The sequence below is a fragment of the Tympanuchus pallidicinctus genome, unplaced genomic scaffold (genome assembly GCF_026119805.1).
Source record: "Tympanuchus pallidicinctus isolate F22 unplaced genomic scaffold, pur_lepc_1.0 scaffold3, whole genome shotgun sequence".
In the NCBI taxonomy this organism is placed as follows: domain Eukaryota; kingdom Metazoa; phylum Chordata; class Aves; order Galliformes; family Phasianidae; genus Tympanuchus; species Tympanuchus pallidicinctus.
This window is the reverse complement of record NW_026294747.1, coordinates 83,783,043-83,801,391: the sequence shown is the minus strand read 5'-3', so window position 1 is coordinate 83,801,391 and position 18,349 is coordinate 83,783,043. Positions and strand designations below refer to the sequence as shown.

The 18,349-nt window shown below is 36.2% G+C and overlaps 1 protein-coding gene across 2 annotated transcripts in view; it reads right to left on the bottom strand.

Annotated features, from left to right (window-relative positions):
• Nucleotides 1-4,635: 4,635 nt before the first annotated feature.
• The window catches only part of NXPH1 (neurexophilin 1), a 134,595-nt gene continuing 120,881 nt past the window's right edge, over nucleotides 4,636-18,349 (bottom strand). For both annotated transcript variants that reach the window (XM_052695168.1, XM_052695167.1), the window contains exon 3: nucleotides 4,636-6,428. In XM_052695168.1, the coding sequence (XP_052551128.1) occupies nucleotides 5,667-6,428 (762 nt within the window). In that variant the 3' untranslated portion in view covers nucleotides 4,636-5,666. The remainder of the gene's footprint in view (nucleotides 6,429-18,349) is intronic.

Genomic DNA, 18,349 nt, shown 5'->3' with positions numbered 1-18,349 from the left:
ATAAGCTGGTCCCATCTACTTAACTCCTAGACATTAGATATTTTTCAACATTGTTAAGAATCCCCCTGCTTAGTCTTCTCCAGACTGAACAGTCCTAAGCCTCCCGTTGGACTCTCTCCAGAAGTTCCCTGTCTTTCTTAAACTGGGAAGGCAGAACTAGACAAAGTACTCCAGACATGGCCTCACTGGTGCAGAGTAGATGGAAAGGACAACTTCCCTCAACCTGCTGGCCATATTCATTTTAAGGCACCCCAGAATTGATATTGCCTTTCCTCTGATCCTTAGACACTTCTTCCATTTTCCATTACCTTTCAAAGATGATAGAGAGCAGTTTGGCAATCACTTCTGCCAGCTTCTTCAGCATTTGAGGATGTATCCCACTGGGGTCCATGTATTTATGTGCATCACATTTACCTAGGTGATTTCTAAACAGATCCTCCTCAAATAAGGGGAAGTCTTCCTTTCCCCAGACTCTCTTTCTTATCTTCAGGATCTGAGATTCCTGAAGAGCAGTCTTAATAGCAAAGTCTGAAGCACAGAACGCATTCAGTAATTCAGTGCCTTCTCTGTGAGTTCTGTTACCAGAGCACACACCTTATTCAGCAGTAGGCCCATATTTTCCCTAGTCTTCATTCTCTTGATCTCATTGATCTCCCTCACCAGATTTAATTCTAAGTGTGCCTTAACCTTCCTTGTTGCAACTCTGCATGCCCTGAAGGTGTCCCTATATTCTTCTCAAGTGGACAGACCTCTTTTCCACATTCTTTAGACTTTCTGCTTCCATTTGAGTTTTTCCAAGATCTCCTTGCTCATCCATATGTGTCTCCTTCCTAATTTGTCTGATTTCTTACTCCTAGGTGTATACCAATCTTGAGCTTGGAAGCAGTGATCAACAAACTCTTTTGGGCCTCTTTACTTGCCAATGCTCTAGCCCATGGCATGCCTTCAAATAAGCTCTTGAATAAGTCACTGTTCGCTTTCCCGAAGTCAAGGGTTGCAATTGTACTTACTGACTTGTTTCTTCCATGTAAGATTCTGAACTCCACTATCTCATGGTTGCTGTATCTGAGGCTGCTCCTGACCTTCTCATTCGAACATGTCCTTCCTTGACTGTAACAGCAAGGTCCATCAGCACACTTCTCCTCACTGTCTCCTCCACCACCTGCATCAGAAAATCATCTTCCATGTACTGAAGAAACCTTCTGGACAGTGTGTGCATGGCAGTTATGCTTTTCCAGCAAATATCAGAGTTGTTGAAGTCCCCCATGAGAACCAGTGACTGTGAGCGTGAGGCTACATTCAGCTATCTGTAGAAGGTCTCATCAGATTCCTCCTCCTGTTAAGATAGCCTCAACTGTGTCACTCAGATTAGCCTACCTCTTACTTCTCACCCATAAGTTCTCCACTAGTTTATCAGTGATCCCTAGGCAGAGCTCAATACTTTCCAGTTCTCTCACGTAAAGATCATTTTCACCATCTCACCTTGCTGGTTCATCTTTCCTAAAGATTACGTAGCCATCCACAAAAGCATTTTAGGTATGAAAACTGTCCTAGAGTGAGATCATGGCCCTGTGACCACACATAGATCACCAGTTCTTCTTGTTTATTCCCCATGCTGCGTGCATTGGTAAATAGGAATTTAAAAAAAAAAAAAAAAGGGAGCAGAGGATGCAATCCCTGTTTTAATCTGCATTCTCATAACACATTGTGTTCATAGCAGTTTGTAATATACCTATAGAATACCAGGTTACAGCATGAGAGTCAGAGAATGCATGACAATGCTGTGATTTAATCACAGTAGCATACTCCAACTAAACACCTTAGAGCAGTATTGTCTAGGCCAACATCCAGCAAAACACCACAAAACCTCCTTTCTGCTCTTCTATAGATGGAATTATAATATTTCTTGGTTCATCCTAAATAAATACAGTGAATTTCAAAATTTTTTGGCATTATATTTTTTTCTCAAGGGAAATTTTAAAAGACAAGCTTTTTTTAAAAATGTGAATGTTCTAGTTTGTTTACTATCAGTTCAAATGTGGGGGAAAAGGTAGAAAGGGATAATATGTTATGAGTCATTTCATAAGCAAAGAAGAAAGTGAATTTTCTGTTCTGTGCTGAAGTATTTTGATTTAAATAACAAGTTAAAGTCTTTCAAGTTTTCTTCACTGTAGAGAAGTTTGATCTGAAACAAATGCAATGTAAAACCTCTTATTTCCGGTATCCTAGATTTCTTGTCTTAAAAACATGGAAGATTATAAATAAGCTCTAATGTTGATCCACCCAAGGCAAATTAAGTATATTGCTCCTTGCCCAATTGTATGATCCATGTATTTTTGTAATAATTTGTTCAACTAAAATAACCACATTTGTAAACACTCTATATTATTAAAACAAAGAAAAAGAAAAAAAGAAGGAACAAAGCCACTAACCTCATTTTGTAAACATCAATACCTTAACCTTCTTTAATCCTAAAAACATACCTTTAGAGCTATGCATCTTTATAATGTCTAGAATTGGTGGCCTGTAGTAAGGCAAGATTTGCCTAGTCTAGCACTCCATTAAGGCATTGTTCATGTACAAGACCCAGATATCCATATGTACACTGTTTAACTGAATTAGAAATACTCATGCTCACTGAATTCCTTTTTCACCTGTCAGAGAAGTAATTTTTTTAAAAGTTAAAAAACACAGTATAGTTCCCAGAGAAACTGAATGAACCGCAGTGTAGTATTAGCAGATAAGTAACACATTATATGCTTTGATTTTAGATCCCTGTTTCACAACCAGATCATCAAAACAACTCTTCCAAGTTCATTCTCAAGAAAGCTTATCAGGAGTAGCAAGTTCTTTTAAGGCTTAAGACTAAAAACATTGTGACTGGCTGTGAGAGGCAGATAAAGTACCAACTACCACAATTAGAAGAATCAAATCTATTGCTTAAAAAATAACTCTTTTGCGTCTTGGTGTTACTTGAAATCTATATATATCTATGTGGTATATATATATATGTATATAATTTATACAATTCATAGAATGCAACTACTTCATATATTCATGAACAGTATAAAAAAAAAAACATAACGAAGTTGTACCAGTAGTAATCATTCACATTCACTCTTCAGAAATATAAACAAGAAACCACACATGTAATGTTCAATCATAATACAGGATGCTAATCATATTTAAAACTGGACATCTATATACTAACATATGTAAATTAATACCCTATTGAACTAGATAGCAAAATTTTCACTGACTTCAATGGAGCCAAGATTTTACTCCTGGTCATAGAATGTATTACACTGTGGTATATATTCACAGCACTTACTTTCCATACAGCACAAATGAGGAAACACTACTAGTACAATCACAGTTCCTGTGAGAGAAAAAACAAATGAGCTGTAGCCCAACATACTCCTGAATGTAATCAGAATCTGGACTGTATGGCTTGGACATTTTCTTTCTCTAAATCTACACATGGTCCAGGACCACAAGGTTGTCTTTGGAAAGTCACATATAATGAAGAAATAATTCCCACAGGCATATGAATTTGAAGGAACCAAACATTAATAATATGCAAGTCTCCTCTCCTACTTGTACATTATTAGGAAAATGTTTACTTGTTAAGCATATATTTTATTCACTTTGTTTCATTCTCGTTTATGTTCTGCATGTTTCAGTAAGAGATGTCCACAACTGGATGTTGTTTCAAACTTCTCACTTCTTGAAACATTAGTAGATTTATTGGGACTTTGTAGAAGCCGCTCATGATGTTGAGCACCTTTGGAAGCTGACCCATCTCTGTATTCACAGCTTTGACAGAAGAGCACAGAACCTGGGGTAAGAGTGAGAGGGGGAAGGAAGCATTGCTAGGAAGGATAATTCTGAAAGATAAGGGGAAGAAATACTGAGTTCTTCCTTAGGCAGCCTTCTTTTAAGCATCGCCTTGCTATAGTCACTTGTGAACCAGCTAGTGGGGATAAAGTGTGCCAGTACACACACAAAAATATATAAAAGCTAGGGGTTTTTCATTCATATTAAGAAAATTCCCTAATCCATATACAGGGATCTCTTAATTCCATAAAGAGAAATCAGTGCCTCAGAGGAGGCTAGAATTAAGGCAATTGGCAGGCCTGAAACAGTGTGGCATCATGTTTCCCCACTTCTAAACACTGATGAATCATTTCAAACAAATCCTAAATTTTGTAATTCATCTGAATGGGGTCTTCCACTCAAGTTATCAACACCCTTCGTAGTAATGACATTTTCTTGCTAAGAATCGGGCCTGAGAAGTTTTTATATGTTCTCCATACATGTCTACAAGTATTTACACGTACTCTTATGCACACACGTATATATACACACACAAACATGCCCACACGCAAATTTATAAATATATGTACATATGCAAAGAGGTAAGATTGAAAACCATGTCAGATTTGGAACGTTACCCACTTTTCCGAGCCATTTAAACTACCATCTACACAGTACATATTGAAACTCAACTTTAAGATTTCTTTTATTTTTATGTACAGCTCATTTTCTGTTTGGAAATAAAATATCTAAGTACAGACAAACTGTAATGTTTATATGTATAGCTTTCAACAATACTTTAGCTGAATAAATGCTTTGTACATAGTTCTGTCTTTTAATGAGTTTACAGCTACATTGATAAAATGGATTCCTCAATTCCTTGATTGTTTTCAACCAATAACAAGCAGAGAGACAATTACAAGTTAATATTAATAAGCAGCTCAAATAACACTGGTTAAATTATGTACAATACAAACCATTCATACAAATCAAGACTAGGATATTGAATTTGTTACAATATTTTGTAATAAAGATAAGACAGCCACTTATAACTTACATGTCCTCCATGAGGCATTTTCCTTCCTAAAGATCATCTGGAGGGTTTTAAAATAGCTTTGCTTACTAAACTCAACCAGGTTTAAAGAATCAGAGCTTAAAGAGTCAGAGAAACATAAAACCAGAACGTCTGCCCACATGTAAATTCCAAATGTTTGCCCATCTTTACTGGTAACAGGCTCACTCCATGGAAAAAGAGCCACCTAACACCACCTTGAATGTGCCTACTGTATGCTGGAAAAAGTCACTATGCTTTGCTGTGTTCATATAGCAAGGAATAAACTCTAGACACACATTTTTCTCCCATTTTAACAAGTATTAAGCCCTACAGTATTATTTACTGGTACAGCTACTCCAAGCAGTAGAATGCATGAGTGAGGATTATTGGTATACAGTAAAGGACTTTCAAAGAGATTTCCACCACACTGTGTAAGAAACTGTTCTCTGTCTAGTAATCCATTTTGCTTGATAATAGTTTATCCCAAAACTTTAGTTATCAGACAATGAAAATCTCTCTTAACAGGAATCTCAATAGATATGAGCTGAAGAGTGTGTGTCTCTGTGTTTATGATTTTATTTCAAATCCACAGTGATTTACAACTAGATTAATACATGGTGCTGACTGGGCAAAAATGACATTATATTGTTTTCCACTAACATATTTGCAGCCATATGACATCAGCAGCAGGTAGACACATTCCAGGCAATAGATGTGGCTTTCCTCCTTGAGGTTACAGCCCTGTCATACGAACTCCTTTATTCCCCAGGCTTCAGTCTCAGACACGTGTTTATCCTCACCCTGAGGGGAAGTAGGGTGTGTCACTGTGGTAGTTGTAATCAGGACACACCTTCTGTACTAGTTTATAATCTGTACTATAAAAGGAAATGTAAATACAGATTACTTTAAAGGGCTTGGAGCAGAGCCATGACACGTGGCTCTGGGTCTGCTCCTGATAACAGGTTTTTGAAGGGTCATAGTTGCAGAGTGTGTTCTTGGTAGCCTTGTCAACCTTTTCGTACTCGATTCGACAGTTAAAGGACTTGGAATCTTTGGCATCAATCACTGTCTGTTGTGCCAAGTCAAATTCCACTATTTTTGTAGGGGGCACTAGGCTCACAGATACATTCCCTTGACCAGTGGAGTTATGCCTGAAGTAAACGCTAAACGTCCCATTGCCATGGTCAACGATTTTCCCTGTTATTAACAGATTTAGCTTCACAGTCTTGATGTTGGAATGAAAATCGCCCCAGCCAAACATTTTCTTAAATTTCCCAGTCTTGACAATAGGCCGTCTCTTTGCCCTGGGCCGAGGCTCTTGTAGGTCTGTGGAGTTCCTCAGCCAGTCCCAGAGATCTTGCTCAGTATAAGTTTCTGGGGCATCATATCGCAGGTCCAAATCTGTATCGTTCTCCTTTCCACGAAAAGTCTGTGACAGCAGTCGGCTGATAGACAAGTCTTTGCTACTTTCTGTCCATATGTGCTTTAGTGTGGATTTGGAGCTTCCTGATTTAAGAAGTTCTGATTTACCTCCATTTGTTAAATTTGCACAAGTAACCTGAAAAAGAATGAAGGAAAAGAAAAAAGAAAGAAGACATTAGGATATATAATACAAAACCCACCATTTCCACCTGAGAAAATGAGCAGATTTCAAAATCATAAAGAACTATTTTTGGGGAGAAAAAACTACATTCTCTGTACTCAAGTAGAACAAAACATAACTGTCTATTTTCCTCTTCTTCTCAAGTAGTTGTTATTTAATTCTCTTTTGTCAATCTTTTGCCTTCAGAATTAATTCTGACCATTCATTTAATTCTTCGGCATACAAGCTATGTCTTCATGATGCCTGTAATTGATGAGTAAGGAATGAAGTTTGCAAAAACTAAGGTACACAGCTGTGTCATCCTGCTTTTGGTGACCATTTCTCACCTCAGAGTCAAGTACTTTTATTTTAATGTTTTCTCTTCACAGTAGCTGTTTTTTCACCCATCTGAGGCACATTCATTTATCTTTAATGCCCCTTGAGTTCACTGTTAGGGTGTTGTCTTGATGCCAATTTGACCATGCTCAAAGTTCATGTCACTACAAATCCGACAGTAGCAACCTAATTTCCCTACTCCTTTTGTAAAAAAGACATTAGTCTGCAGTCTTGACTAAGACCTTCAGTAACAACTACAGTATAAATAATAGAATAATGTAAGTTTTAACAAGTTTCTTCAACAGCAATAAATCTACTGTGAGTTATACCCCAGTTAATGCAAGAGGAGTCACGCTCTTTTGCTCCCTTTCTAGATCAGTTACTGATTTGCCTTATCTGTATGAAGTCTGACATGCATTTCTCCCTTCCTCACTCCTGTTTCTTCACATCTTTCTCCATGAACCAGAGCGGTCTGTGCAAGACGGAGAGTCATATGTGCAATTTCAAGAAAAAATATGGCTACTTATTTGAAAGTAATAATTTTTAACAGTTGTACAGAGCACATTTAAATTAAAAAAAAAAAAAAAAAAAAAAAAAAAGCTGTCTAACTCACAGCAGTCATGGAGAGCAGGAAGGGCTGGAATTAGCAGGGGACAGCAAGAAAACAGGAGGCATCTACAACACCCTTAGACTCATTTCTTTAAAAGCTTAGACCAGGCACACTACCACATTTTTTTTTAGTATTTGAACTTACATGAAGAAGCCATTGAGTTTCTTATTTCCCTTTTCATGACTACATAATTCATTCTGAAAATGCCTGGTTTATAACTCTGTGTTCCGGCACTGAGTTACATTGTGCCTTCATATTTTCAGTTACATCTTTCTTTTTACTTAAAATAGAATTGAGTATATTCCCAACTAAGGAAATATATTGAAAATTGGCTAATATTTAAACCATGACCCCTCTCTACTGCTATAACTGTAGGTATGTGACATGGACAATGTCTATCACAGCTTGACCTTTTCATTTCCTAACAATAATGGAACTGAAAATGCTTTCATCAGCTTAAATACACTTTCAAGACCAGTTGAAGACATATACATAAAAGCAGACTAAGAAGCCTTTGTATCCTCAGATAGGAGGTATGTCCACAGCCTTTACAGTAAACAAATAGGTAAACTGTTCTGTCACATCCCATACTACAGCTTCCCAGTGCAATTCCAGTGAGAGGAGTGAGTAGAAGTAATAGCTAAAATATGGGTTTTATTTAAGATCTTGCCAAAGGGATGACTGTTTCCTCTTTTGAAATGAAAGAAGGATAAACACAGCCTAGCATTTTGATAGCCACTTTCTAGCTGCATCTTAGAATCAACACAGTCAGCCAGGAGAGAAGCTGTAATGAAATGCACTGATGGTGCACTGGTTAATGAAGCAGCAATGAACATGTCACGGAGAGAGCGAATGAGACTCAGAATATAATTTTATAGTGGCATATGTGGAAGGCGTGCAAAATAAGGGGAGATATGTGGCTAAAAGGAAAAATGTGCCTGTCCAGCATGAATCTGTCAACATGTTATGAATCTAAGCAGGCAGTTAGAAGAGCTAGTCTACCTACAATCTGTAGGTAGGACACAGATTACCGCCACTATATTTTTCTTTCCTTGGAGCTTGCATTTCCTTTGTTTGCCTTTCTGCCTCCAATAATTTACATTTCATAGGATTATGCAGCAAGTTCCATGTAACAAGATGTAACGGAATAAAAACTATTTAAAAATAAGGTCTCTTTTTTTCCAGCTGAAACTGAACGACAAAGAAGGGAAGCAAGTATTTTTTTTTATATATAATTGCTGACTGATCCAATACAAGTACATTTTTGAAAGCCAGTATATTTCATGGAAATGAATGATTCAGATCCCATGTATGTTCAACAGCTTCATACTTGACCTAATAAATACAACTGATTGTTACTGTCATTTATTTAGTAACGTCTGAAAGGCTTCTAGTCACGCAGTCAGCCCTGAGACCTCTGCAATTTTCATTGTGGGTAACTGACTACATTCATGACTAAAGGCCTGAACCTGCCCTCCCTAGTCAAGTGTTTGTGCGAGTACTCGAGAAACAATCCACAATTGTTAATAAAAAAGTTCTAGAATTCATAGCTCTTCACTAACATTTTCCAGCCAAGTACCTTTTCATGTACTGTTAGTGCACTATGTGCTATGGAAAGCAGCTAAATGTATCCTCAGAGACTGGCACACCCAATAATACAGAGCACTTCTGTGTAATAGAATTTCTATTCTATTACAGCAGTTATTTTCACATGAACTAATCCACAATTTTCTTCTGTCTCTCTTCTTTCCAACCATGAGTCTGAAATAATACAGGAAAGATCATAAAATCCATGTGATTTTGCACTTAGCACTGTGAAAACCAGCTTACTGAAACACAGACTCATTTTAGCAAAACCTGAAAAAAGATCCAATTTTAAATGACTAATTGAAGGTTAAACCTCAAAGTAGACAAAATTCCATCCTGGCTTTTTCCTTCTTCTTTGACTGTATGTGCATATAATCCAGAAACGTGCATACAGTCTGTTAACAAGTAATTCAACATAAAACGAGTTACCTTCTCTTCCAAAACCACAGCCACTCACAGACTGAAATGCATTCTCCTTCATTATTTATCTTTTTCTCAGTAACAAATTTCAGTAAGAATTCACTGGGACAGTTGAAGTCTATACAATAGGGACGAGAATGAACATTTTTCTCTATATTTACACTATAAAAATTTATAGAGATGACAGGAACAGATTTATGTCTACTTTACTCCACAAAAATAAGACCTATTTCAGCTTCTGTTGGCTGAAGTGATCATGGTCCAGGCTTGTTTTTCATTGTATGTATATACAGAGCTTTCTATGATAGCCAGTCTTCACTGGTAGCTTTAAGCTTTACTGTAATGGAGGAACAGTAGAGTATACAAGAAACAACAGAAAGTTTTGCCAAGTACAGTGCAATAAATCAATGTTGCAAAAGGGCTGAGGAGATGAATTTCCTGTGACTACATAGCTAGAAGTGAATAATTATGATGTCAGTAGTGTCTGTATAGAACAATAGTAAGGAGAAAAAAGATTTAGGAAAGCTTAGCCATTACAACAAATGTTACTGGAAAAGCAGCTCAGTAAGTATAACAAATTGACCTTTGCTTCCAGTCTTGTATCTTTAATGGAAAATACGACTCTCCACTACCTAGTAAAGCTTACTGATATAAAAAAGGTACAGGGACCAGACTGCCTGGAACCTTTTTCAATGAATAATGACAAACAGCTATTCCATTTCTTTCTATGTTTTTAGGCAGAAATATAGACAGCAGTTTCCCTGGACACAATACATCAAAGCACAATTAATAAAAGACGTAGGAACTGATCTGTAATGCAGCTTTTTGCTCCATTAAAACAGAATTTTCTATTCATTCTATATCCTTCTTTCTGAGGATGAAGAAATTTTCATGATGATGTTTAGCTTCATCAGATGTGTTTTAGTGAATATCTGCAGTTCATTTAGGACTTCCTAAGGGATAGGTAGGATTTGTCTCAAAAACCTTGGAATCCTTTTTAAGACATTGAATTCTGAATGCTCAGTCAGATCAAACCTGAACATTTGAAACAAAGTTGGAAAGTATGTCAGGAAGTCGTCAGGGTCTTAAGTGGTGAGTTAGGCTCTATTCTCATTTCAGGGCAAAATCAACCATAGTAGTTTCAATATTAAGATTAAATCTCAAATTTATCTGAGTCATTCAAAGAGATACACAGTATCTTGATTTCTCACTTTTCTCTAATACAGTTCATTATCTGTAATTACAGTATTGGCTTAGAAATTATGTATTTGTTTCTCTGAATATATGACTACTTGAGGGCAAATGAAAATGTAAACAACAATCTAATACTCAAGGTAGAAAATCTCTCTCTTCAGGTAAACAACTAATCAAAACTGAAATCATTTTTGTTGGCATAGCTCTGTAGCAATTTGGCAGCACTGTTTGTGTACTCTCTGTACACAAGAACTTAGAATTTTCTTTCCTCTGTCAAATATCCCAGCTGATGGAACAGTACTTATGGACATAACTGTAAGATAGACTCAGTGAAGGAATTGTGGCTGCTATAAATTGATATGTGAGAAGGGGGCAAATGCAGAAAATCTCTCAAGTTTCTACCTCACACAAGCAGAAAACTGTGTGTCAAACTTAGACAACATTTTTCTGTTTGACCAGCAAAGAATAAGTAGTTAGATTTTTTTCTTTTTAAATCAAAGCATCATCAAGCTCAGATGAACGTGAAAAATGAGACAGTAAATCCTAATTTACTCAAATGAGAAGACAAAAATGGTTATGCGGGATCAAGCCAAAAACTCTCGCCTCCAACAGCAGCCAGAGGCCATTTATAAATATGTTGAACAGAGGTCCTTGCACAGAGCCCCAGAGAATTCCATTGGTGACCTTCTTTCATTACTTATCATTTTAAATGAAGCACCTGAAGTTTTCTGCAATATTATGTAAAATAGTCATTTGGGATCATTCACTTCAATTATGTGTAAAAAACAATATTTATGTTGCACAGAAACCATAGGGAATGTAAAACTTTTTCATTGTCTTTTAGCTGTGAAATAGAATTTAACATACACTGCAGTTCTTGCATAGATTTTAAGTTTCATTAAGATTTCCTTTGTGCTATTTAAATTAGTTTTAATTTTTAAGCTATACTGTTTGTTCCAAATGGCTTTTATTTGAAGGAAAATTTGAGCTTTTTTAATATTTTGCACAATAGAGATTATCCAAGACCAGCAGCTAATATGAATTCAGTGAAATTTAATAGAAATTTAAATTAGAGTGCTTGTATCTGTTGATATCTGATATGGACCTGGCTAAGAATCAAAAGGTAGTTACAAAATTCATATCTAAAGGCTCTGGTATATCAACAGGTACACTTCTTTATTTAGTTATATTACAATTCTTTGTATTTAATTGTATTTAATTAATGTATGTAATTGTATTGTTGATTATAAACACAATGTTAGTAGCCTATTATCCATAAGTATGAAAAACTAGTTAGTTTCAAATAATCTTCTCAGAATGCAAAGATGATACAACATATTCAGAGGTTGGTTTCCAGTAAGAATACTTTAGAATTACACATCAAATTTTGTTTTAATCTTATTTACTATCCTTTGAATTCATACTGCCTATGGCTATTGCCAAAAGCTCTGTGAATGTTAAGAAACCAACTGAAGAAGGAAAGTGGCAGACTGCCACCACTTTTAAAGGAGTCAGAACATATCCTGTGTCAGACCAGTTCACGATTTAGAGTGGGAATCATCTCGCTCACCACCTCACTTGCATGGGATTTAGGTGGTAGATACAAACAACTCTTCTAGGCTTATTCCACAGCTAATAACGTGAGAAACAAATGAACTACATGATCTATCTCAATTAGCTATTGATGGACCATCAAGGACTGAATAAATGCTCATCATCTTGTACTCCTACAGTGCCTATCACTTATGAAATTGCCATTGAGAGAATACTGTGGAGGTAGCACAAATATTGCAGGCTAGAAGCTGGACAAGTTTGCTCTATCAAAACCATTTCCACAAGACTATAATCACACCAAAGTCTACCATAACCAATACTGTAAGTGTGCTGAAGCTAGTGCTGTGTTGTTTGTACAAGTAGTGTAGTCTTAGAATCATAGAGCCACAGTGTGATATAATTGTTTGGATCAGAAGGGACTACATGGATCCCTTGCCATGGTCAGGGATACCTCCCGCTACCATCTACCTCCTACCTACACTGGGCTTGAACACTTCCATTATTCCACTTGAATACTTTGTAGTATTGCTCATACTTTTAGATCTAAGAAATTTCCTACAGAGGGCTTTCCTTTCAATGAGAGTATAGTTTTGTACTATTTTGTTATCTTTGGGATTTTGTTTGATCTTTGATCATACAAATCATTTTCACAAGTGTTTACAGTCTGAAAAATAACCTTCCTTGAGCCTGTTTTGTTAACTAGTGATTAGAACAAAATGTTTAATACTTAAGCGTTCAAAGAGTATTTAGCCTTCTAAAGAGACATATAGGCACCCAAAATCTGGCAGACAGTCTATGATTATGGGGATATTTCTTCCAGCAGCACTGCTCCGACGTTTTTTCTTTCTCAATTTTCTCTGCTTTGCTCTACCTGAGTATTGTCCTTTCAGCTGTGGCAGCACAGCTCATTGTAAATTCTTTGTAATGATTTTCTTTTTCCTTTCACAAGCTACCAGAGTGGAAAAATGACTTGAAGTTAAACACCCAGACTCCTCTAAGTGCCTGGAGAAAGGCTGGGCACTTTGAACCAGGAATCAAAACCACACATCCATACAAGGAAGTCATGAGATATCAGCTCTAAGAAACATTCTACCTTTATCTAGAAAGCAGAGGCAAAAAAAAGAACTGCTGTCTCTATTGTCTTTCAGAGAAGGGATCTCACTGTTTTTCTTCAAAAAGTGTCTCCTGAAAAAAGAAAAAAAAAAAAAAAAAAAAAAAAAGGAAGAGATTGCTATTGAAATTAATCTAAGAGCTTGAGAACATCAGCATGATGCCACCTAAATTCTTGTCCAGAAGGCCACAACAAAATCTAGCATAGCATCTGCATTTTTTCAGTATAGTTCAGGCAGAAGCTCAGTACATGGATGAGATCAGGCCAACCATAGCCATGAAAGAAAGCATGGCACTATGCTTCCAGGTCAAGAAAAGGAAGCGTTGCCTCATTTAAAGGTATTTCAAGAACTGGGTAGCTCCAAAGATGGTAGAAAATGGACTATATAAATACACTTTGTAATTGTGATTCTAGAATACATGAAAATTTATGAACTGTCTCTGCTCAATTTATTAGTCAATCCTGACCCACCACCGAAGTTAATTATAAAACTCCTAGAGGAGCAGAAGAATGAATATAGTGTGGCATTATGTAGTTTGTTTTCATTTTCTTGACTAGTAATATAATTAAGGTAGAATTGATGCTGTTCAACATCATTTCTCTATCTACTTAGAAAACATTACACTACCACATATAACAGCCTGTGAACTGAAGGACCAGCTGAGTTACAATACAGTGTGAAATTCTTCTCATCACAATTTTACAGCTTTCTGCTTTCTGCCATAGAAGTGCTGGAATTCTCTCCAAATGTTTCTAATGGTAGAGATGCAAGTGAACTTATAAAGATTTGGAAAATGATTGAAATATATCTGTATGAAATATCCTATTAACTCTTGCACTACATTTTACATTTTTAGAAAGAATTTAAACTAAACTGTTGAAGCTTGCTGCCTGTGTTGTCATTAAGGATTTTTTACTTCAGTGGATTATGGCTTTTGAAAATTCAGCCAGCTCTGTTCAGCAGGAGATTAAACTTCCATGGAATAAATTAAAGTGGGTTAAAAATGTCTAACAGAATTTTATGACCCTTGTATTATCCCAGTATTGTACAGTGCTGCTAACTTTGAAATGAAAGTCTAGGTAGGTAAATAAATTTTGTCAAGGATATATTTCTCTCATTCCTGTAAGCCTCTTTTATTAATACTGGTATGCCATTTTCTGCATACATGTATAAATTAATATTAAATAAAATTAGATTTTATTTGAAAGGCCACAGAGCAACGTTTTAATCAAAATTTGCCCTGTATTTTTCTTCACAGATAACACACTAAAGAAAATGTCTACTTCGTATGGTTACACATATCTTCTGAAGAGGATAAAAAAGACTGTAGCATGTTCTACACTAGTTAAATGAAAGATATCCCAGTACTTTATAGTGGTATCACGGTTTTGGTTGAGATAATTTTCTTTGTAGAGGCTCATATGATTCTCTGTTTTGGTGGGAGGGAGGGAAAGGGGGGCTGGTGAAAATAGTTATCACACACAATACACCACAGCAGTGTTTACACAGACTGAAGTACTCTTCCTTCTCATGGTGCTCTGACAGTGAGGAGCAGTGGATGCACAAGGAGCTGGGAGGAGGCATAACCAGGACACCTCAACCCAACTAACTAAAGGGATATTCCATACCACATGATGTCATGATGCTCTGCAATAAAAGCTGTGTTAAAGAAGGATGAAGGGAGAGATGTTAGGAGTGATGCCACTTGTTCTCCCAGGTAAGCACTATATGTGATGGGCCCTGCTTTCCCGGAAGTTGATGAGCAAACCTGTTGCAGTGTTCCCAAATGGCAGAAATGTTGAAGACATATGGAAATGGCAAAATTTGCTCTTGATAAATCTGAACAGGACTCAACCACCAGTGCACATTTGATCATCTGGGATGTAGGAAGATCAAACAACCTCAGACAAATACTACTTCATTTTATATACATTGTTGGCCTTTCTGTAACTGTGAACACAGATATCATGCAATATCTATTATTCCATTAAGAGGAATAAAGTTACAGACTACTAGAAGAGGATACCATATACGAATTTCTCTACATTTGTAAATTACATATATTTATTTAGTTAAGTATTCCTTGGTAGTATAATCCCTGAATTTCTGCAGACTAGTTTTTAGGTTTGTGGTATATATTTCTGAGTTGATCAAAGCAGATGCTGTGAAGGAACCTAGCATAGTCAAAACAAAACAGAATACCCAACAGAAAAATCAACATTTTCTGTGCCTAATAGTTATCTTGTATTTTCTTCCTACAATAGCATCATAGCTAATTAAAAGTGAAAATTAATAGCCAACGGATTAATCAAATTCCATATGCAAATATCTGGCTCATGAGAGCCTTGGTCCAATTGCTAGTACCATCACTAAGGTCATTAATTTAAATTGAGATGAGTTACAAGTCTTTTGGGCATTCACATATAAGTTGAAGGAGGTTATTCATTGCTAAGTTCTTCATACCAAAAATGAAAAGCATAAGAAGAATGAACAGCATTTCAGCACATTGATTTCTAAGATAATAAGCATTCCTATGAATTTGCCTTTGGAGGACCACAAGTACTCTCCTATAACATGGAGTAGTTCTGATACATAGTTTTAAATTCACATTAAGATGTACCAAAGCAAGCTGAATACAGATAGTTCAAGGTCTGCTAGGTTGATATCTTTGGGATTATTTTATGCTTGCTGATCTCTGCCTAGCACCTTCAAAGAACAGAGAAACTTTTTTTAATCAAAACTTGAGTCCAAGTTTCATAAACCCTTCAGAGACACTTTCATAGTCTTTCACAGAAAAGAACCAAACTATTCCAGTTAGCAGAAAATATAAACATAGCTTCCAAATAGAAATACATAAGCCCTAAAGCATTTGTTATACTAGAGGTAATTGAATGCATTCTCAGACTAGCATCTCCTCAGCTCACTTCAACTACTCCAGTGTCTTGATCCATAACTGCATTTCCAGGAAGGGTGACTAGAAGAAATGTAGTTTTTTAAGGCAAATTACTATGGACAGCCCAAAACCTATGAACTTTCTCCAAATGCTGATGGCTGAAATATTTTAAGTTGAATAGTTAGCAGAATGACTGCAGAGTAATAAAGTAGTGATGGCACCATATTACATTTCCTACATAAAGAATAAAAGTATAAAATTTATTATTCTGACCTTGTATCACAGTGCCTTCTCAGTTATGTAAAAAATTCAACTGGTCTATCAAAATGGATTTAGAAAACAGTGAACTTCCAATATGTGTGGTACTCAGAAGGTTTTGAGAATTAGAGAAAAAGGTGGAGTCTGGAAAATAAGGCTGGAATCCTTGTATGTGTGGATTGGAGTATTTAATCAACAGCATGTCTGTAGAGAATCATACAATGTCTTATGTTGGAAGTGACCTTAAAGATCATCTAGTTTCAATCCCATACTATGGGCAGTGTTGGCACTCCCCTGATCAGACTGCCCAGGGCCCAATCCAACCTAGTCTTGAATGACTTCAAGGATGGGGCACCTACACATTCTCAGGGCAGCCCGTGCCAGTGCCTTACCACACTCTGAGTAAAGAATTATTCCCTAACACATAACATAAATCTCCCCTCTTCTACTTTAATGCCATTCCCCATTCTTGTCACTAATAGTATTAGATTACCTAAAAAGTCAGCCTCCCTCCTGCTTGTAAGCTCCCCTCTAGTACTGCAAACACTAAAATATAACAAACTCAGGATTCAGGAAAAAATCAGACATTATTGATTCCAAATCAGCATGAATCACAAAATGTGGGGGTTCTAGAAATAGATAGAGAAGCAGGAACTTCTTATATCAAGTTTGAGAGATCCTTCATCTTGGAGTCCATTGTGCTTTGGCCTCAGATCGTTCTGAGTGTCACTGTCTTGACCACACTGAATTGTTTGGGCCAGTTCTGTCTATAGTTCCATTTGTACCATCTCTTGTTTGAACTGGCTTTCATTGGAGTGGCTCATAATATCTTTGACCTTCAGAGAATAAATATTTCTTTAAAGGGAGGTCAAGACTACTATGCATAAACATCTGCCCCCTCCCCAGAAGCAAATATATTTCTTCCATCATTGTATTTCTGTATCTGTGTGGCTCAACAACAGCACAAAACAATTTAACCTTAGCAAGTAAATTTCATTTTTTACCTGCCAAATACTGGTACAAAAGATAACTATGAAAAAGCAATAAAAACCTCATTCTGAGGCAATAGGTAACATGCTTTTGCTATACTATACTTGCTAAATAACATTCAATGAACTCATAAAAGCATTTAATTTAAATTTAAATGCCTGCCAGTTCTATTCTTCAGGGAGTAAACTACACCTTTCCTTGCGTTTCTTTGAAATGCATTTGCAGAATAGACATCATTTCAAAATCCACTATTAGTGTTATATATGATTACTATTACTGCAGTGCTCATGGTCCATCCTTTTGTCAGGGTTAGAACGTACTAGAAACTGCAAAAATATACAGTCCCTGCCCTAGACAGCTTTATCATAGAAATAGAATTTGCCAACGCAAGAAAAAAAATATATATATATATTTGTGATGTCACAGTTCAACTACAAAGTTAAGAGCTTGTACAAATCTCTCTTCTACTTTGAATGTCATATCCAAGATGTCCCAAAAATGTTCATTTCAATCACCAGCAGAGACATAGAATGCCACTAGCTGTTTTGAAAAGGATACAAATTCTGGGAAAAAAAGACATCTCAGAGGAGATTTTACTGTACTCAGTAAGTCCATATGATCAAAGGAACTGAAATCCACTCATAGGGCACTAAGAGTTCCTAATATTCTCCACAGGCAAGGATATCTCTCCTTTGTTGTGCGACATGTATGACTTGTTGCTTTGAAAAGGGTTATAGTAAAGGTAATATATATATATATATAAATAATTATAAAGGTAACTATATATGTATTTATATAAATATATTATGTTATATATATAAGTATATATATAAGTATATATATATACTTATATATATTTACTGAAAACCAGTAAAATCTTACTCAACTTAAAAGGATAGTTGCTTTTTAATGGGTTTCCTTACTTTACCGTATAAATAACTAA